Source organism: Choloepus didactylus, chromosome 11 (genome assembly GCF_015220235.1).
Source record: "Choloepus didactylus isolate mChoDid1 chromosome 11, mChoDid1.pri, whole genome shotgun sequence".
Taxonomy (NCBI): domain Eukaryota; kingdom Metazoa; phylum Chordata; class Mammalia; order Pilosa; family Megalonychidae; genus Choloepus; species Choloepus didactylus.
The window spans coordinates 77,691,944-77,711,381 of NC_051317.1; the positions used below are offsets into that span (position 1 = coordinate 77,691,944).

Sequence of the window (19,438 nt, forward strand, 5' to 3'; positions counted from 1 at the left end):
CCAGATCTGGTCTAACAACAACAACAACAACAAAACTCAGAATCAGCCATCTTGAAGGTGGTCTCCATTCTAGTGGTGGGATCAGATGTGACCAACCCCAAGGCAGACCCAGAGCATCAGAGTTGTTTTGGAACTAGAGAAGAAGGAGAAGGAAAATGTATGTCTTGTTTCACAGGCATCCAGTAATGAACACTGCTAAATGCCCATTAATACCAAATATGCTATCATTGTGTTTCAGGAATATCAAAGAGGAAAATCCTCTGGCCTGTAAAGGACCAATAGTAAATCCATTAGTCCAGTCAACAAGGACTGAGTGCCCACGATGTTAGCATACCAGTCAATATAATAGCAATCATGAGTGGGGTTACACTATCAGTTCTAAAGTAATGCATTGATACTTATCTTAGAAACTTGACAGCTGATCAGCATGTAACACAGAGAGGTTCAGCAGTAAGACCATGAAAGGATATGTTTTAAAAGGAAGCTGTTTTATTATTAGAAATGTACACTGGACTATAAGCCCATAACCAGCATTCACTTTCATTTAGTGCTTTAATACCTAAATGTGAACTGTTTTCCTTGTAATCTAAGCTAGAAGATGTTTAAATAACATGAATATTAAGTTTCAAGAGCAACAGCAAAACTAAAATATTTGGCTTTGCAAACATCTTCCAACAGATCCACCAGCATAAATTTTTATGAAGTCTCCTCGGATGATAACGTTCCTTCCATTGTGGACAGTTTTGAAGATATTGGTCCAAAATTCATCTTCTCCCTTAAGGTTTGTAAGCTGTCATAAGGATGGGAAATCAGGAGGAGGGGAGAGGAAAACACATGAGTCTTGGAAGAGAAGAAGAAAGCAAAAAGAAGTTAAAACTCCAGTGATTCTCAACCTAGGGGGTGCATCAGAATTACCCGGAGGGTTTATTAAAAGACCGATTCCTGGGCCCCATCCCCAGAGGATCTAATTCAGTAGGTTGGGGGTGGATTTAAAAGTTTGCATTTCTAACAAGTTCCCAGGTGAGGCTGATGCTGTTGGTTCAGGTGCCACTCTTTGAGAACTACTGAAGTTGACCAGAGATAAATATATAAACGGGCTGTGTGCATAGTTATGTGTTCTGGTTAAAGGATCATTGAAATATTTTGAAAACAAATGTTCCACATTAATCAACAGAGCTTTGGTATGATGCTATTTGTGTAAAAGTTCTTTGGCATATAATTTGCATGGCAGTTTAACCTTTACTATCTGTTTACAAATATGGGTTTTGTATAGTCACATTAGGTAGTATCAAACAATATTTTTAAATCAATTGCTCTTGACCATTAGTAAGCAATTATTATCTAAAGATTATCAGTTTCATAAAGGCAAATTAATTTATGAAAGAATGGCTCCTTTTAATATGATAACATTACAGAAAGTTTGAAAAGTAAAAAGAAAAGAATTCATTCTACCCTAAGTCAATGCCATTTCAATTTTGTGTATTTCTTTCTGGTCCTTTATGTGACTGCTACCCTCCAAATTTGTGACTTTTTTTAATACTTAACGGTGTCTTGGTTTGTGATCTATATACTGAAATTTACAAAATGTGGATAGTGTTTGACAACTACATTCTTTGAATGGGACATTTTAATTAGTAATAATAATTAAGTAACATTTGTAGAGGCTTAATGAGTGTCAGTCATTACACAAAATGCTTTTTGTATGTTAACCCATTTTATTCCAATATCAATTCAAAGGTTGGTACTATTATCATTCTTATGGGTGATATTTAAAATGTTTACCAACTGGCAGGGCATGAACAGCAGCCAGTTGGAACAGAAACCCACCTATGAGAATCGATGCTGAGCAGTGCACTGTACCATGGCAGACCTGCTGAGTTTCTGATTATCCCCATTTTACAAATGAGGAAACTGAAGCATAGACAGATGACATTCCTTGCCCTAGCCACCCAACTAGTCAGTATTAGGCTGGCATTCCACACCACAGCAGCCCAACTCCAGAGATGGTGTTTTTAACATCACACAATGCTGCACTTATTAAGTCACAAATTATTTAACAGTTCCTATTATAGATGTTGAGATAAAGTAACTTTCATATGGAATCAATCTTACTATCTTCTAGTTGCTTATCATAAATATAGTTTATTGATCACTGTCCTTGTACATTGTGCATCATGTATCGATAAGTAGAATGTTTTATTCCATATATAGGTAACAACAGGAAGTGTTCCAGTAAGCATGGCAAATATAACCATCCTCATCCCTCAATATACCAGAGAAAAGAACCCACTGATGTACCTGACTGGGGTGCACACAGACCAGGTAAGGATAACAAAAGTGTCAAGGTACACACTTAATGTGGAAATAAACCCATAGATGAGGTTGGTGTGATCATGTTATTATAGATGCGAAACTAAGAAGATAAGCCTTAAGCAATCCTGAGTGCCAATTAACAAGCAGTTAATTTCATATTAGAAGCAGAATATAATTGTAAGGAACCAGATGCCTGAGTCTAGGGATTTACAGGTGGCAGACAGTGTTCCCAAACACCCCTGATTTAAATGGGTGAAGATCAACTTTGCTAGAGCCCTGTTAAGAAAGTTAGTTAAGTTAATTGATTGGGAAGTGGGACACTAAATCCTCAAAGAGTAGTAGGTCTACATTGCTATTAGTAGCTGATCTTCTAGCTGCCAACCTGTAGTTAACCAGGTAGTAGTCAACCCTGATGGCTCATTCTAGTCACATAGGTAGCTTTTTAAACAAGATTGATGACCAGGCCCACCCCAGACATCTAAGTCGGGATTTTTAGGAAGAAGGCTCCAGCACTGGTATTTTTCTTTAAAAGCTACCCCTGCGGTTCTAATACACAGCGTGGACTGGAAAGCACTTTTATAGCCAAACCCCTAGATGCTGGCTCAGCCTCAGTGTGGCACTCAGCTGGTTCTCCAGTGATGTTATTCTTGGGGTTTGCAGAGGTAAAACAAGAACTCAAAATCCTAAAATGTTACACAGAAAAGAACCCTGAATCAAATCACTCACAATATGTCGTTACTGCAAATTTGTCTTGTCATAAACATATGTGCTACACGAACCAGCACATCATCAAGTCAGGCCAGAATGATTTGAATACTACAGAGTTCAGCTGTTACAAGAAGTGTGATCAGGTAAGGGCAGATGAAGAAGCCTAATCGCCCCTTTCCCTGGCCAACAGGTGTACGGTAGGGTTTCATGACATATTGAAAGGAGCATCATAAATCATTTTGCTTCCTAAGACCTATTTGGTGTCCTTTTTGTAGGCTGGTGACATCAGTTGTAATGCAGAAATAAATCCACTGAAAATTGGACAAACATCATCTTCTGTATCTTTCAAGAGTGAAAATTTCCGGCACATGAAAGAATTGGTGAGGACAAGTGAATGTGGTGAAAGATGCCTTCAGTCATTCATTATTTACTTTATCTGGAAATTGTCACTTCTTTTTTTTTACCAGCTTAGATCATAGAACATGCTTCTTTTTTCTTTTTCTTTCTTTTTTTTTTTTTTTTTGCCTTTGATGGCTTGTATGAATCAAGATTTAGAAAATAACATGCTCAAATCTAGGTGATTGGAATTATCACTTATGCCATTATTATAAAATATATGTTCCAGAGACCATGAAATCAAAAAGATCCATGTTAAACCATTGTGCTTCTGTATTTCTGTTTGGAATTATTTCGAAACAATTGCAAAGAACAGTGAGGGAACTGGGGCATGTCCTGTAGGGATAAGCGCCTTAAACCCTCTTCCATATGATCACTGATGTTTTTATTTCCCTGTTAAATATGACTCTCTGGCTACCCTACTTTGTTTTTCTATAATTTATTATCTTCTTCTTCAGAGCACTTCCTTCTTAATACCCTCTTCTTTGGGAAAGAGATTAGTGGAGCATCTAGCATGTGCTTGGCACATAGTAAGTCAAATAAGTAAACATTTAGCAAACAGTAAACCCTAAACAAACCATAGCTCTCCTCTATGAACCACACTGATATTCTCCTGGTTGTCTTTTGTTATATTTGTTTTATTTCATGCAGGATAGAGAAAAGAGGAAAATAGAAGAATGAAATAGTGCTTCTTTTTAAAATAATTATAATGTAAGAACAGTGTAAATTTTTAAATTTAAACAGTAGTATGTAAAAATGTCTAATAGAAACTCATCTCTGGTATGCCAAGGTATATTCTCATCATTTAGTTTTGGAACATGTTTTACTGATTTTGTAAAAATGGCAACTGCTCATTGTGCAGAATCCAAACTGGAAAAAATTACAAGGAATAAACTAAAATTCTCCATAAATCTAAATACTACCATTTTTAACATTCAACGAACATCCTTCCCTACATCTCTGAGCATGTTTCCATATACAGATCCACATGTACGGCTACCTAAATCAGCCATGCTACCTTTTTTATAGGCTAATATGTCATAGACTTTTTTTAAACTCAAGGAATGCATCTTTATCATTAGATTTAATGACTAAATTGTACTGTATCTTTCATATGTTCAGTAATTGATTTAACTAGTATATTGTTGATAAGCTATTTACAATGTTTCTTTTTACTCTCAGAAATAGAGAACAGGTGTGGTATACTTTTCCCTACATATTTATGATTGTCTACTGCCTCACACAGACAGAATGGCTAGGACAAAGGGTATACACATTTTACATTTTGGTGCATAGTGCCAAAATCCCTAAAAGAAGGATTAAAACTACTAATAGTGTGTGGGATTACCAGTTTCCCTGGATCCTTCCCACTACTGCTTTATCTATGTTTGTAAAATGTTAGTGTTTGTATTTTAACAACCATACTAACCCTCTCTCTCCTTTGACCAATGCCTCTAACCTGAAGAACTGCAGAACAGCTTCATGTACTAATGTTACCTGCTGGCTGAAAGACCTTCAGGTGAAAGGAGAATACTTTGTTAATGTGTCTACCAGAATTTGGAATGGAACTTTTGCAGCAGTAAGTATCAGCTTTATTTATTGGGATTATCATAGAAGAAAATGCAATGCTTCATGCTCAAGAAGTTCTCACACTTTGACAAAAATTCATGTTCCTCCTCATGTCAGCAGTAACCAAAAACGCAGAACAGTTTTACCCTGGAAGGACAGGAAAATTTCCAATGCTTGCCCCGTGTGGCTGTGCCTCAGAATCACCTGGGGCACTTGTGAAAGAGTCTGCTTCTTAGACTCCACCCCAAACTACTACTTCAGAATCTCTGGGAATAACGGGGTAAGGACCCCTCTGCTCCTCCTTGGCTGCAGTGGGCTCCTTGCTTTGTCTCCCTCTCCAGGCACTAAACTTTTCCATTTTCCGCAGTCTCCTCCACCACACCCAAATCAAAACGCACTTGCCTGTGTCTCATTCCTTGAGCTCTCTCGGCTAATGATTGGATAATTTAATGGGGGTGATCTCATACCACCCGGTAAATGAATCTAACATAAGGATCCTTCTCTAGAATTAGAGCCAGGTAATCCCTTGGCTTTCCTGTGTTACTCTTTCTCTGATGAAAGCCCACTGAGCTCATAACTTTTTAAGTCATTTCAACCATCAGGAAATGTTTGAAGAAAGTGCCAAGTCAGTGTCAGTGTTGTTTTCCCAAATGGCAGGTGAGACTGCCTCATAGATATCTGCTTTCAGTGAGGATTTCAGTAGCCAGAATTTCAGTCTAGCGTGAAAAATACAAGAATAGCCGTGGCTGCGTAAATCTGACTGTGTATGTGAGCAGCTATTCCTTTTACCAGCGCTGGCAGCAAAATGCAAATTAATATGAAACCTCCTGGGGCCTTGTGGCTCTCACTGGATTTTTTTTTTTAAACAAATAAATCTGTTCTCAAGGTGCTTACTCCCAGTTTTCTCACCATTTCATGATCTCGCCAACAAACCCCATTCCTTGCAACGGAGTTATGTGTAGTACTAGAGAATAACCTCCCTCCAAACTTGTCCATGGAGCCAAAATATAAGCAATTTTCTTGGATAAAGGTATAATAGAAAAAGGAATAGTGGAAAGTGGGAAAAAAGGTGAAGAGAGAATTGGGGGAGGGGGCATGCAAGGAGAGTGGGTTTTTTCCTTACTTTCTTTTATTTTGTTTTCTGGTTAGTTGCACTTGCTCTCAAGCTCTTGGGATGACTCTAAATGCTGTAAGAAGTGAAGCATGCCCTTTGGTCACACTACCTTCCCAGCTGCGGCAGCTTGATGATTGTTTCACAGTTCTGGGCCTTGGATTTGAGGAACAAATGTTTTCATAGCAACCTTTGCCAGCTGGGAAGGAAAACTGAGTGTTGCACATCAAAATGCAATCATCGCAGCTCTGGGAAAAGCATTTGGTTTTTCTTGAGTTTGTTTAAAGCTACATCAATTTAACTGTTAAGACTCTTTAAAGTACCTCTCAAAGGTCTTCGATAGTAGCAGTTTCATTTCTGGAAGCAAAATTCTTTAGAAGTGAATTATTTATGCTTTTCTAGTGTGGCTATGGTGGTTCAACTGAGCAAACACTCTTGAAAGTTATTGGATGTCAAGTCCTGCATCTCTTCCATCTTCATGGAAGGTCAGATGTTAAGCCCCACCTTGTGCTCAGCTATTTCAACAGCAAAGTGCCTGTGATCAGGCCACATAGCGGATCCAGTCTGAAATATGGATCTCATTTCCTGTATCTGGGCCCATTAATGTACTGCCTTTTATTGTCACCTTTCCTCTGAGGCAGTGCAAGCCAACATAACATTTCAAATCATTCCATCATCAAGCAATTGCTCAGGCCTTCAAATTGATGACAACTTGGCTGCCATTTGTCAAAAAAGTCTTGATGAATCTCAACTTTCCCTGATGCCAGTGGTTTGCCTGCAACTACTACTTGTTATCCCTGCAGGATACTGCATAACTGTGAGAAGGGCCTGACATGCAAGTGCAGATGTATCAGTCTCACAGGAAAAATTCCTTCATCTTTAGTCTACAGGGTCTGTGAAACCAGCATTGACTTCACTGCTGTCTTCTTCTTCTAAGTTAAACCATTATCGATACTCTTAATGTTTCTTCAATAATACATTTAGGAGATCAGGGTTAACATCTAATGTGATCTTCCATCTTGGGAAAATTAAGAAGAATAATTAGAGAGACGGAGCCAGTGGAAAGGAAATAAATTGCTCACTTTTTTTGGAAATGCATTCTCTCTTTCTGGCTACCATAGTTTAATGAATTGCCTCACAGTGTATATTGAATCATGTGCCTTAGTAACCAGAAAAATTTGATCCTTGCAGCCATAGCATATGAAAGCAGCTCTAAAGTCTGGGAATTTTATCGTATTTTACAGTAAGCATCAGGTTCAACATTTGTATCATAGGAAAAAAGGACAGTGAAACATACACTTCAATAATATTTCCCTTGGAAAAGAACCTTTCATATTAGAAGATTACTGAGAACACCAAGCATAAAACACAGGTCCTTCTTATATGCCTGTCCCTAATCAAGTAATATTTGATAAAATGCTTAGATTGGAAAAATTAAACTTATCCTGACATTAAATAACCACAATGACTGTTATCAAAAGGTTCAGATGTCTCCTTATAGGCTTTGTCAAATTATAGTTTATTTTTTTTTAAAATGTAGGTGAAATTCGCATAACACAAAAATAGCCATTTTTATTTAATGGCATTTTGGAACATTCTCATTCCAAAAACATTTTTGTCACCTTCAACAGGGAGCCCTATATCCATTAAGCAGTTATTCTCCATTTCTCCCTCCCCCCATTCCCTGGCAACTGTCAATCTGCTTTTTCTGTCTCCATGGATTTACCTATTCTGAATATTTATATTCAGAATATTTATATAAATATTTATATAAATGGAATCATATGTGACCTTTTGTATCTGGTGTCTTTCATTTAACATAACGTTTTCAAGTTTTACATCTATGCTATAGCATGTATTGGTACTTCATTCCTTTTAATGGCCAAGTAATATTCCATTGAATATATATACCAAAATTTATCTATTCATTCCAAACTTACTTTTAAACAGTATTATTTTACATGTGTCCCCAGAAGGAAAGTTCTCTTCCCTTCTTTCTGTTGGTTTTCTATTCCATCAGGTGGTTTATTCAGATAATATATTAAAACACTGGATTTTCAGTTTCCCCTCACGTCCCATTCATTATGTTTTTAAAACCCAGATTATGGTCTTTCCCAATTAAAAATTTATTTTTTAAATACTTGTTTTTCAACCCATTTGCAAATTAAATCATCTGGAGAAATGCTGATGACTGGACCCCACCCCCAGAGATTTGGATTTAGTTTGTTTGGCAGGGCCGGTCGTGCATACTAAAAGCTTTTCAGGTACTTCTAATGTCCAGTCCAGTCACATATTGCTGGTTCAAGCACATGAAGATTGTTGAGTTTTCAGAGCTGGTTTTTGCTCTTGTCACTTTCCACAAGGAAATAAATCATTAACATGTTGGGCTTTAGGCATTAATTTCCACTGAGATAAAATATATTCTTTATTCTTACATTCCAGTCGACTTTCCAGACAATACAACTGACGACAGCTGCAGAAATCGACACCTATAATCCTCAGATATATGTGATTGAAGAAAACACTGTTGTGGTGAGTGCATACCTTCCCTTCCCATGGGCATGAGAAATGACAGTAGGCACGCCATTTCTGAAATTGTAAAACAGTCATTCTTTTTACCTACACATATGTAACAGCATCTTACTGACACCCTAAATATCTGATATTTATTGTGTTGAGCTTTTAGCAGGAATGTATGCTACCCAAAAAGTCCAATGATATACTTGCCTTTCCCCCACCCCCAAGTTGGCAAGGCTGTTTTCCTGGAAGTAATGAACCAATGGAAGGCACAACCAAAGGGGCTCCAGCTGGCTTGTGGCTCAACTGTGTCCGTTCTCTGTGTCTTAACCAATTCTTCCTTTCTTCTGTGCTTACATAAAATGGTCTAGATCTTGGTCTATAAAATCTAAGTCATGCTTACTTAAATCACATTGTATTGTTTAGTAATATCTAAAGAAAAGTGTCAAAGCATCCTTAAAAATTTCACATTTATTACATTTATTATTTTCTTTTTCTTTTTTTTTTTTACAACTAGACACTGACACTGTTTGAAATGTCCATTCATTAGGTCTTACATTCCAGAAAATTATAAATGCTCCCCTTGATGGAAGTTTTTGCAGAGAAATGTACTTTCACAGAAAACAAAGGCTCTCTGTTCCAAGAGCTGACAAGGGGCAACTTTCCTTTGCACTGAAACTCTGGTTAGAATATGCCAGATTTAGAAGTAGTGGGACTTCCATGTCCAGCTAATCTGTTGGCAGAGCCCTGAGCATTTTCCTTCCACTGATTTTGTTAAGAATTGGAAGCCACTTGAAGAGTCTGCCCACAAGGCCAGCTTGGCAGCTGGCCTCAGTCTCCTGTTCCAGCCTACTGACTCGCTTGAAAAGCAAATGGCCCCATGAACTCTGGGCCTCTCTCAGTGCTTAAGATTAAAGTTCATCACATTGCCAGCCCACTCTTGTCCCAGTGGAAATGATTCCACATGATAGATGATGCTATTCTGTCTCTGGTTAGGAACCGGGGTAGGTTCACCCCTCTCTTCAGAGATTGGGGGTTGGAAAACCAGAAATGGAACCAAACGAAAATGTGGACTTCAAATTCGAAGAGCTGTGGGCTTATCCTAGGGGGAAAGTACTACAGATCTTTTTAAAAACTCATTTTAGAAAAACACTGTGTTCAGACAATACCTGATACTCTGCTGAAGTCTTCATAATTTTAGAAAGCAGTACTAAACATTTTAATTGAAAATTCAAATTAATAATTTTAATGAACACATTAGATTTTTCTTTTCTTGATTTTTCCTGAGCAGTATTGATAAATAAGAGAGGCCAACTATTACTTAATTGTGTCTATGGAAATATTTTTTTAAACCAAATAATAATTTGGATAATTTCTTGAATAATGTTTAGAATCTAAATAATACATAGATAAGTGATTCTTAAATTTATTTGAATCCCAGACCCATTTAAAAACATGATGTTCACAATCTTGTACTTGGGTATCCATAGTGATCCGTGGACCCCAGATACAAAGCTCTGGAATACAGCAAAATAGGGATATGACTGCCATTCAGCCGTGGACTATATGCATTTATAGTCACTCTTCATAAATTTATAAAAGCTTATTTTAGCTCTTAAAAATACAAATGACAAGAAATACAGTCACCAAAAGGCCAACTTCAAGTTTAGCCTAACCCATAAATTATGTGACAAAAAAGTAGCCTGTCATTGTAATTCAATGTTAAATCAAGTAAATTGATCAGACATTGTCCTCTTGTTTTGATCCAATGTATAGCCCTTTAAGAATACACTTTGTGAAGGAAATGGTTGAGATTCTTTCCCTAATTAGGAAAAAAAAAATATATATATATAAGGTTTTTGTATTAAAACTCTTAGGGTAACTATTCTGTTACAAGGTCACAAAGTTTACTGAAAGTGGACATAAAGAATCATATGTAGCCTCAAGGACAGTTTTATCACTGAGAAGGTCAACTTGAGCCCTGGGATATTATGTCTACTTTTATGCAGTTTATATCGAGTAACCTTGAATGAGAGTTAAGTGAAAGCAATATTTTAAGAACCCAGTACAGAGTTGTTGTTGTTTAATCAAAAGGGATTTGGTTTCTTTGTTAGTTTGTTCTTTGACTCCTCTCCCCAAGATGGGGTTTCAAATGCTTTCACCTGAAGATGAGAGTGTATGTCAGAAACTGAGGTTTTATTTTATAAATAATCAAAGCATCTGAGATTGTCAGACTTGACATATGCACTAAATACTGACGCAGTTAGAGGGGAAAAACCTAGAAGACTTGTATTTCTTACCTATACTTTGCAGGAGCATTTTCTCTGAAAATTATACTGCACAATGTTAAATTGAGAAACACAATCATGAGTAAGTCATGTCACTTTTCTGGAGCTATGGACCTTTATTTATAAAATTAGAGTTGGACAAGACCATCTTACTTTTTTTCAGTGCTAAAATTAAATGGTTCAATTGTTGTGCACATACATTTACAGATTCCTGTTACAATAATGAAACCTGATGAGAAAGCCGAAGTCCCAACAGGAGTTATAGTAGGAAGTATAATTGCTGGAATCCTTTTGCTATTAGCTCTGGTTGCAATTTTGTGGAAGGTAAGAAGTATTTCATATTTTAAAGTACAGTACTCCTAAAGGCATTCATCTTGAAGTTCCTTAAAAAACAGCAAAATTAAGGTTTATATGGTACCTCATCCATCATGAGGAAAAAAGAAATGTAAGTTTATTTGCCATTCCTGACTCCTGACCTTGAAAACAATGAGTAATGATTTTATCCCCTCTTTTGTGGCCTATCCCTTTTTTTTTTAAAAAAAAAAAAAGACATCCTTTCATCCAGGTCCATGTATGTTTTATTCAGCTACAAGTAAGTAGACTCTAGGAAATTTAATTTTATACAATTCAGTTAAAATCTTTGCATATTAATTTCCTCGTTAAATGGGTGATACCAGGCTAGTCGTTTGCACATTGCATGCTCCAGAGCTCCGGGGATTCCCCAGAGGTGCTTAACAGAAAGTTGGCAGCAAAGGGGTTTGTTATTAAAGGCACCATACAGAATTAAGCCATAGATCATAACATTTTTACATCATCATCTTTACAGCTTGGCTTCTTCAAAAGAAAATACGAAAAAATGACCAAAAATCCAGAGGAGATTGATGAGACTACAGAACTAAACAGCTGAACCATCCTGCAGTCCTAAGTGCAGCGAGAACTGGGAGCTGTGACACAGCCAGTGTTTGATGTTTGTGTGAATGTTTTTTTTTTTTTAAATCCCAGTGTTTTATAATGTAATAGGGAAACTAGCCTGATATTTTAAGAGAAACTGCTGGTCAGTTTGGAATGAGGAAATTGTGGTAGGGAGTTGAGGTAAAAAGGGTAAACGACTTATTTTGTGGGATGGGTGGGGGGTGGGGCAGAGGGGGTACGATAATCTTTAAACTGGCTGGTCCAGAGTTTACATTATAACGTGCATTGTGTCAGAAACCATGAAATGCCTTCTTAAATGACAAGTCAAAGCAAATTATAACTTTCTCAGAATTTGTGGGGAAAATGCTGTCTTTAAAGTGCTTTTAAACTACAATAGCTCAAGTGGAAACACCGGTATAGATATATCTATATTAGCTTGAATATTAATGTTAACAACAGGAGGGGAAAGCAACACAGGTCTTCAATTTATGCTGCTCATCCAAAATTGCCTCAGAGGATAATTTTAAATTATCATTTTATTTATAAACTAGGTAAAATTTGCCTTTGGTTCCTCTCAGCCCATAGCTGCTACTTCAGAGTTGCATTTTTGCTGAGTTGCATTGTTAAAACTTGCTGGAATAAACTGATCTGAGTTTAGAGTATGCCTCCTGTTGAGGAAATCTCTATTTAGATGGGAGAGGAGGGTAGTTGAGAGGCCAAGGCACAAAACTGTGTTTAAAATGCTAATGTGACAACATGCATGGTAAAGTGCTATTCACTGCAGGCCCAGCCTCTGCATGGAAAAGAGAAAACCTCCTTTCTTTTAGGAGACACAATTGGTCTGCAGGGCCCTGGAGAATTCTTGAAAGATAAGTGCTTTCTTTGGCATCTTTTCTTTTCCCTTAGTGAAGCAGTCTTCCACCTCCTAGGGCCCCCATATGCTCGAAGCCCTCTGAAGCCTGCCTTCCTCTCCAGTAGTCCAAAGTTATCCCCCTTCCTTAACCCCTCTTTCAAAACTCCCATCCCTCAGGCCAACTGTTCTAATCCAGGAATTAGGAGGCCATGTGTTTAATTCACATGTCATGAATTACTGTATAAACCCCTTAACTTCAGGGAGCTATTTTCATTCATTGCTAAACAAGTAGGTAAAATAAGCCTGAATTTCTAATTGTTGGAATTTCAAACAAGTACACAATGTAAAGTAAAAATCATCTCAGGAAGTTTGCAAGAAGTTACCATGAGGCATTGGAAACCACCAAATTGGCAGGTGCACTCTCTGTAGTTTGTTTCTGGAGTACTTAAACTTCCAGAAGAGTGGATTTCACCTGGGCAAGCTTATTCAAAAAGCCCCAACCCCTGAGTTTATCTGGTTAGATTGGGATAAGGCCCAATCATCTTGATGTAAATGGACCACACTTTGGGGACGCTACCCATCTCTTCTTTTTATACTTTCCTTTCTCTATATTTGAACCCACATGACATGTTCTCCAGGAGAGACCAGTAGGAGAAAGAGGGCACAGGCAAGGGCTGTGGGAATTATTTTATGTCAGAAACAACATATTAAGCTTCGGACAAGTCACTCAGCCTCTTTAAACCTCAGTCCTCATTTATAAGATGGAAAGATTGGGTTGGAGTTAAAAGTGACGCTTTAAACTGGAAAAGTCTAGGATCTGGATTTCTTTTAATTCAAACAGACAATCCTCCAAGAATTTCACTTTGAAAAGAAGTCAGAGGAAAACAGATATGTGCCCATGTGCATCTGACCTTACTGCACTCCTGGCCTGGATCCTGTGTTGGCAGTGCAGGAGCTATCTGGACTGTTTGATGATTTATTTTGCATTTGACACACATGCAAAAATACCACAAGAAAAAAAAAAAAAAAAAACAATTAGCCATAAAATGTCAAGGGTTTATAGCAAAAACAGCACGGTATTCTCTAGTTGCATGCCAGAACCCAATTCTTATAACAGCTGTGTAGATTTAAACCACTATTTCATTTCCATCAAATTTATATTTAAAAAATAAAAGTAAAGGAGAAAAAAAAGTGGAGGAGAAACTGGTCATTAAGTCATTAGAATATATTTAATAAACCATGTAACTACTGTATATACATGTACTGGTTCTTCTATGTGCTACACAAAGAATTATAGCATGTCATTCCTTTTACTGTAATCTGCCTCATCTTCCTTGGATAAGCACTAAATTGAGGTAACATATGCACAGCAAGCTTTAGAGCTTTGGCAAGTCTTGGTTTGGGTAATCTGTCTTGACTGCATCGTTACCATGTAGTTGGATTACTATAAACTAAAAAATTAGCCACTTGTCTCTGCACTATTTATCCAACTAGGGCAGGCTTTCTCAACCTTGGCACTATTGAAATTTGGGGCCAGATAATTCTTACAGGGAGCTGTCCTGTGCAGTGGAGGATGTTCACTAGCATCTCTGGCCTCTACCTGCTAGATGCCCTTGGGGCTAACAACTGAAAACTGTTTCAGACATTGCCAAATGTCCCCTGGAGCCAAAACCATCCCCGGTGAGCACCACTGCACTAGAAGAAAAGTGGCCCTAATAGATATGCTGTTATCAGATCACTAATTAGAGTCAGAGGCTCTAGTGAGGAGTATTTCTCAAGTACTTTTAAGCAAATGTGAGTAAATAGTCAAGAAATTGTTTTAAAAATTGTTTGGAAAAAAAACAGTTATGTATTCTTGTTCAGCCATACCTTTGCTTTAAAAGTAAGTGTATGGGACTTAAAAGATGCCATGTTAAAATTTCCATTTCATAAATGGTATATAGACAATCTACAGAATGTTATAAAAACTTTGAGTTGCTTCATGCATGACTGTAAAATAGTATTGATGTAAAATAGTAATATTTCATGAAGAAACTGCATTGAGATTTGAAATTGTGTATCACTCATTTTAGTAGCAAAATGAGAACTCCTAACTGGAAAGAAATGATTTCTAGCTAGCATATTGTTTTTATAACATAGTAAAAGTTATCAGTTAACTGTGATGGTTGAAGAAAACTAATGCCAATTTATCATAACCACACAAATGATTAAACTAAAACTATAAACTATTTATTCTGATATATAGCTATAACCCAATATATGAAAACTCCTGAATTAATACATCATTAAACAGAAGGTGGGATTCCTTAAACTGAACTCCCTGGTCCATCTTTAATATTTCAATTTGTACATATAAAATAACTGTACACAAAACTTTCTAGGACTATGCCCTTCATGTACATTAAGGCATACTCATTTTAGTCAATGTGGAAGACTAATTTAAGCAGCTATAGATGAAAAAGGTAAACGGGGATAAAGTTTCAAATCACTGAAAATGTTAACTACTTCCTTGAACCTTAAAGAATGAAAATGTAGCCAACATGTAAATATAAAAAGACGGTTTCATATGTACTTGATTTGTTTATTTTGGTAGATAAAGTCAAAATATAAATGTATATATTGTACAAATAGGTGAGAACTGTATATTTTTTAAAGGAGAAATTGTCTTGGGTATTTTCCTTCATAAGTAAAGCATGAATCTTTGTTAAGATGAGATCAGTATGTTTGTGTTTGATTATCTTTTTCTCTTCACCAAAAATACATAAAAAAATTAATGTATGCATGTTTGTACATCAAGTTACACAACTTATTTCATTTCTGGGAAACAGAAATCAAACTGGAGTAATAATATAAATTGAGATGTTTTCTCATATTAAAGTATGAGAAAGAAAAGTAATTGTAAATCACTGTTTTCACACCACATTACTGAATATCATTAAAATTGTTTTGAAAACAAAGCTATTGAGTTTGGGTTTTTACAATTTATATACTTCACTCTATTTATCTTATGCACTCACTTTGTTTCAGAACACATTCAAGAACCACAATTTAATAAGGTTGAAGGTATAACCAGCCATATCTAATCTCTTATTTTTCTAGCCATGACCTTAGGATGTTTGTAGGAGCATCAAACTGCCTTCAAAGTTTAGAGCTTAATGTAAAGCCTTGCTGCTCAAAGTGTGGTCCAGAGATAAGCATCACCAAGGAGCCTGTTACAAAATGCAGACCTCAGGTGCTGCCCCAGAACTACTGAACCGGAAACAAGATCCCCAATGATTCATATCACATTAAAGTTTGAGAAATACAACTTAGCTCTTGAAATAAAATGTGTACTTGGAATAAAGTGGAAAAAAAAATGAGCCAAACTGCTGCAAGAATGTAAAACCACAGTTATCTACATTTTTAAAAACATTTAGTAGCAAGCAGGAAGGATGAAATATTTTTAAGTTTTAAAAGTCATGAATATGCTGAAATTATAAAACAAGATTCATATCGGGATCACAGACTGGCCATCATTTACTTAGATGGCACATTTAATGCAAAGGTTGGGTGGGATGCACAAATGTCTCCCATTCACTATCAGGTGCCATCTCATTGTGGTGAACCATTTTAGAAAGGCAACTTACTGCATAACCATCAGCTAAAAAATGTGTTTGGTATGTACTTTACATTAAAATACAACATAGAAGAAAAAAAATAGTTTTTTTTCATCGAACACAGTTTAGAATATGCTGCCAGAGATCTGCATTAAATCTGTATTAAAGCTACCATTTTGTCCCATACAGTTTATTGCAAGTAATGTTATATTTACTCACTTTTTAAAAAGAAATTCCTTTTATTAATCCTAAATTACCTTGTAAAAACTACAAACATAATTTTTTTTCAAACTCTTTCCTCATCCTATCATTAACTTTCATATTTAAAAGAAGATGCCAATTAAAGATAAGAAATCATCTTAAAAAATCAGGGCCTAATTTTTATCTAAGGATCACTCCAACTTTATTTACTTTATCGAAAATGACTATTACTGAATTTTTTGTTCCACGCAAAATAAAATTACTAAAAGCCTCAGACCAGTGCCCCAGTTTTGTCGCCCTCTACTGGATAATCTACCTAACTACATCATGCAAATCAGCCTGAGAGGCTCTTAATTTACTATTCGGTAGCTATGTAAAAGGCATAGTGTGCAAGTGGGAGAGTGAGAAAAGTTCTTCTTAGTCATTCATCCAGTTTTCTCTGCAAGTACTTCAACTGCACAACTTGCATCAGGTGTATCTAATTTGGGATACGCTATTTCATAACAAGAACAATTGTATTCATTCAACAAATACTTGAGCCTATACTATGGGCTGATGTACTGGTCTAGGCACTGAGGTGAGAGCAATGACAAAGTCTCTGTCCTCAGAAGTTTATAGTCTAGTGATGCAGCTAAAAAGAGAAATGTAGTACATCAGGGAGTGGTTAAGTGCTGCAACAAAATATAAAGCAGAGTAAGGAGAAAGGAGCTCCAGCTGTAAATAGGGTATTCAGTCAGGGAAGGCTCTCTAAAGAGGGCACATTTACGCAAGGAGTGGAATAAAGTGAGGAAGCAGACTATGCGATCATCTGAGGAAGTGGATTCTAGGTAGGGGACCAGTAAAAGCCCTAAGGCAGGAAGAAGCCTGCCACCCAACAGCCAGAGCAAAGCAGCAAAACTGGAGCAAGAAAGGAAGCCAGAGGGACCAGCTGGGGCCTGCTCATATGGCACCCTGTAGGCCATGGTGAGGACTTCGAGATTCTAGGATGTGATTAGCTATTGGAAGGTTCTGAGTAGGAAGATGTAATCATCTAACTTTTAAGGCCACTATGTGTAGAGAAGAGAGAGAGAAGGGAGTGTGGTCCCACAGGGACTGTCAGCAGGCAAATGCAGTACTCAAAGAGAAAAGTACAGGTGACTTGGACTGGGGAAGTGGCAGTGAAGGCAGGAAGAAATGGCTGGATACAGGATATATCCAAGAGTCCATTTTCCAACTCTCCAATAGATCCATTCAGGGATCTGAGACCAAGACTCAAACTACTGGCTTCTTTAACTGCTATTTCTCAAAACATACTGAAAATCTACTGTGATTCTAATCATATCCAAAGGGCAAAAATATCCCAAAGTACTTCATTTGTTGACCATCTGCTATTACTTTCATTCCAAAAAGATAATTTGAGTTTCCTATTTCTTGAGTGAACTTATCTAGCTATCACATTGTTACAGCTCCAAAGCGGCCTTAAAACCTTTTGAGAAATCTGCTTAAAGGCTGATTTTTTAAGGTTACTCTTCTGATTACTTGGGCAGGCAAATTAGAGAGAGAAAAAAATCTAAGCATCAGAGTGAGGTGAAAGCCAGCCTAGTTCCTTAATATCTCAATCATCAATTAACTATGTCACTCCTAAAGAAGTGAGGATCAGTGAAGCCTTATTTAAGTCCAATGCAATGCACTAACAATTTCCAGGGACGTTTCCATTCTGGGTCCAGGATGCCCCAGATTAACTCCTTAACCCCTGTATGGGGGACTTAAAATCATAATTATATGTTCCAGACTTAGAATAAGGCCTACTTAGTGAAGGTATGATTCTTCAAAAACATGTTTAAAGAATGTTATGTCTTCAAAACATAAATGCCATCAGTAAAGATCTAAGACATTAGCAGAAAAATCTTTAAATCCTCAATACTTCCTTTTAACATATATATCAGTAACATATATACTTCATATTAACATGGGAGCAATTCTGAGGAATACCTAATAGTAGCACAGTAAGCCCAAGGTAATGAGCTTTCAGATCTAATGCAACTGACTCTCAAACACTCAGTCCCTGCTCACAAGTGAGGGCAGGTTAAAGTTTGGTGGAAAGGAGAGGGAGACAACAAATTCAGAGAGGGAAAGGCTGACACCAGAGAGGCAACCCTGTCTCAATAAGCGAGTAGGGTCTTCTGGCCCCATTTCTTCGGACCAGGCCAAGGAATAGGCACCAAGTAACTAGGAAATTCCTGAAGTCTATGGTATCTATCCCGTGGGTCTTGGCCAAAGAGAGGATGTAGAACCTTCCCTACTGGTATTTAAATTTGGTGGACAGAGTCACTAGATGGATGCCTGGCATAAAACAGATGTTCAATATTCAACAGGTGTTAAATTGTTAAGTAGAAATGATTAGTTTTACTAAATGTAACAAATAGTACCACTAGATTTTTTTTTTGCAGAAACAAGAAAAAAAAAAAAAAAAAAATCTAAGGGCCTGGGTATAGTCTTTGTTCCCAATAAGCATACCGCAAATTATGTGATGCTACCAATTGTCCAAAATTATGCTGATATTTTATTACTTTAAGAACTGTGTGGGTGGTCAAAATGGTGAGCCACCCTGCTGTTGCAGCATTAGGCCAGTCACTGGATGGCATTGGAAAATGGTATTACAATGCTGCAGGGTTCAATAAACTGGGGTTAATGCAAGATGATACAATAGCCAAGAACAAAGATATAAAACAAGCCATAAGAAGGCTTCCTGAGAACCTCTATGACAGTGTGTTTCACATTAAGAGAGCACTGGACCTCATCATGAGACAGCAGATCTTGCCTAAAGTGCAGTGTACAAAACATGAGGATAAATCCTATCTTGAATCATACCTGAAAGAAGTTATTCAGGAAAGAAGAGAGAGAGAATGGGCAAAGAAATAATAATGTAATTGAAATGTGGATGCAGCTGTCCCCAAAGAATTTTTATGAAGTTGGTAAAACCTAAAATGTACAA

General features: G+C 37.0%; 2 protein-coding genes across 3 annotated transcripts in view; both read left to right on the forward strand.

Moving 5' to 3' along the window:
• Window positions 1-11,873, forward strand: part of ITGA2 (integrin subunit alpha 2) — a 110,053-nt gene extending 98,180 nt beyond the window's left edge. For both annotated transcript variants that reach the window (XM_037799037.1, XM_037799036.1), the window contains 7 exons: window positions 679-781; window positions 2,212-2,322; window positions 3,297-3,401; window positions 4,883-4,996; window positions 8,540-8,629; window positions 11,110-11,226; window positions 11,729-11,873. In XM_037799037.1, coding sequence (XP_037654965.1) covers window positions 679-781; window positions 2,212-2,322; window positions 3,297-3,401; window positions 4,883-4,996; window positions 8,540-8,629; window positions 11,110-11,226; window positions 11,729-11,809 — 721 coding nt within the window. In that variant the 3' untranslated portion in view covers window positions 11,810-11,873. The remainder of the gene's footprint in view (window positions 1-678; window positions 782-2,211; window positions 2,323-3,296; window positions 3,402-4,882; window positions 4,997-8,539; window positions 8,630-11,109; window positions 11,227-11,728) is intronic.
• A 7,165-nt stretch (window positions 11,874-19,038) lies between these two features.
• LOC119506059 (cytochrome b-c1 complex subunit 7-like) lies at window positions 19,039-19,365 on the forward strand. Its single transcript, XM_037798952.1, has one exon. It carries the CDS (start codon window positions 19,039-19,041, stop codon window positions 19,363-19,365), a length of 327 nt encoding a protein of 108 aa, XP_037654880.1.
• The last annotated feature ends 73 nt before the right edge of the window (window positions 19,366-19,438 follow it).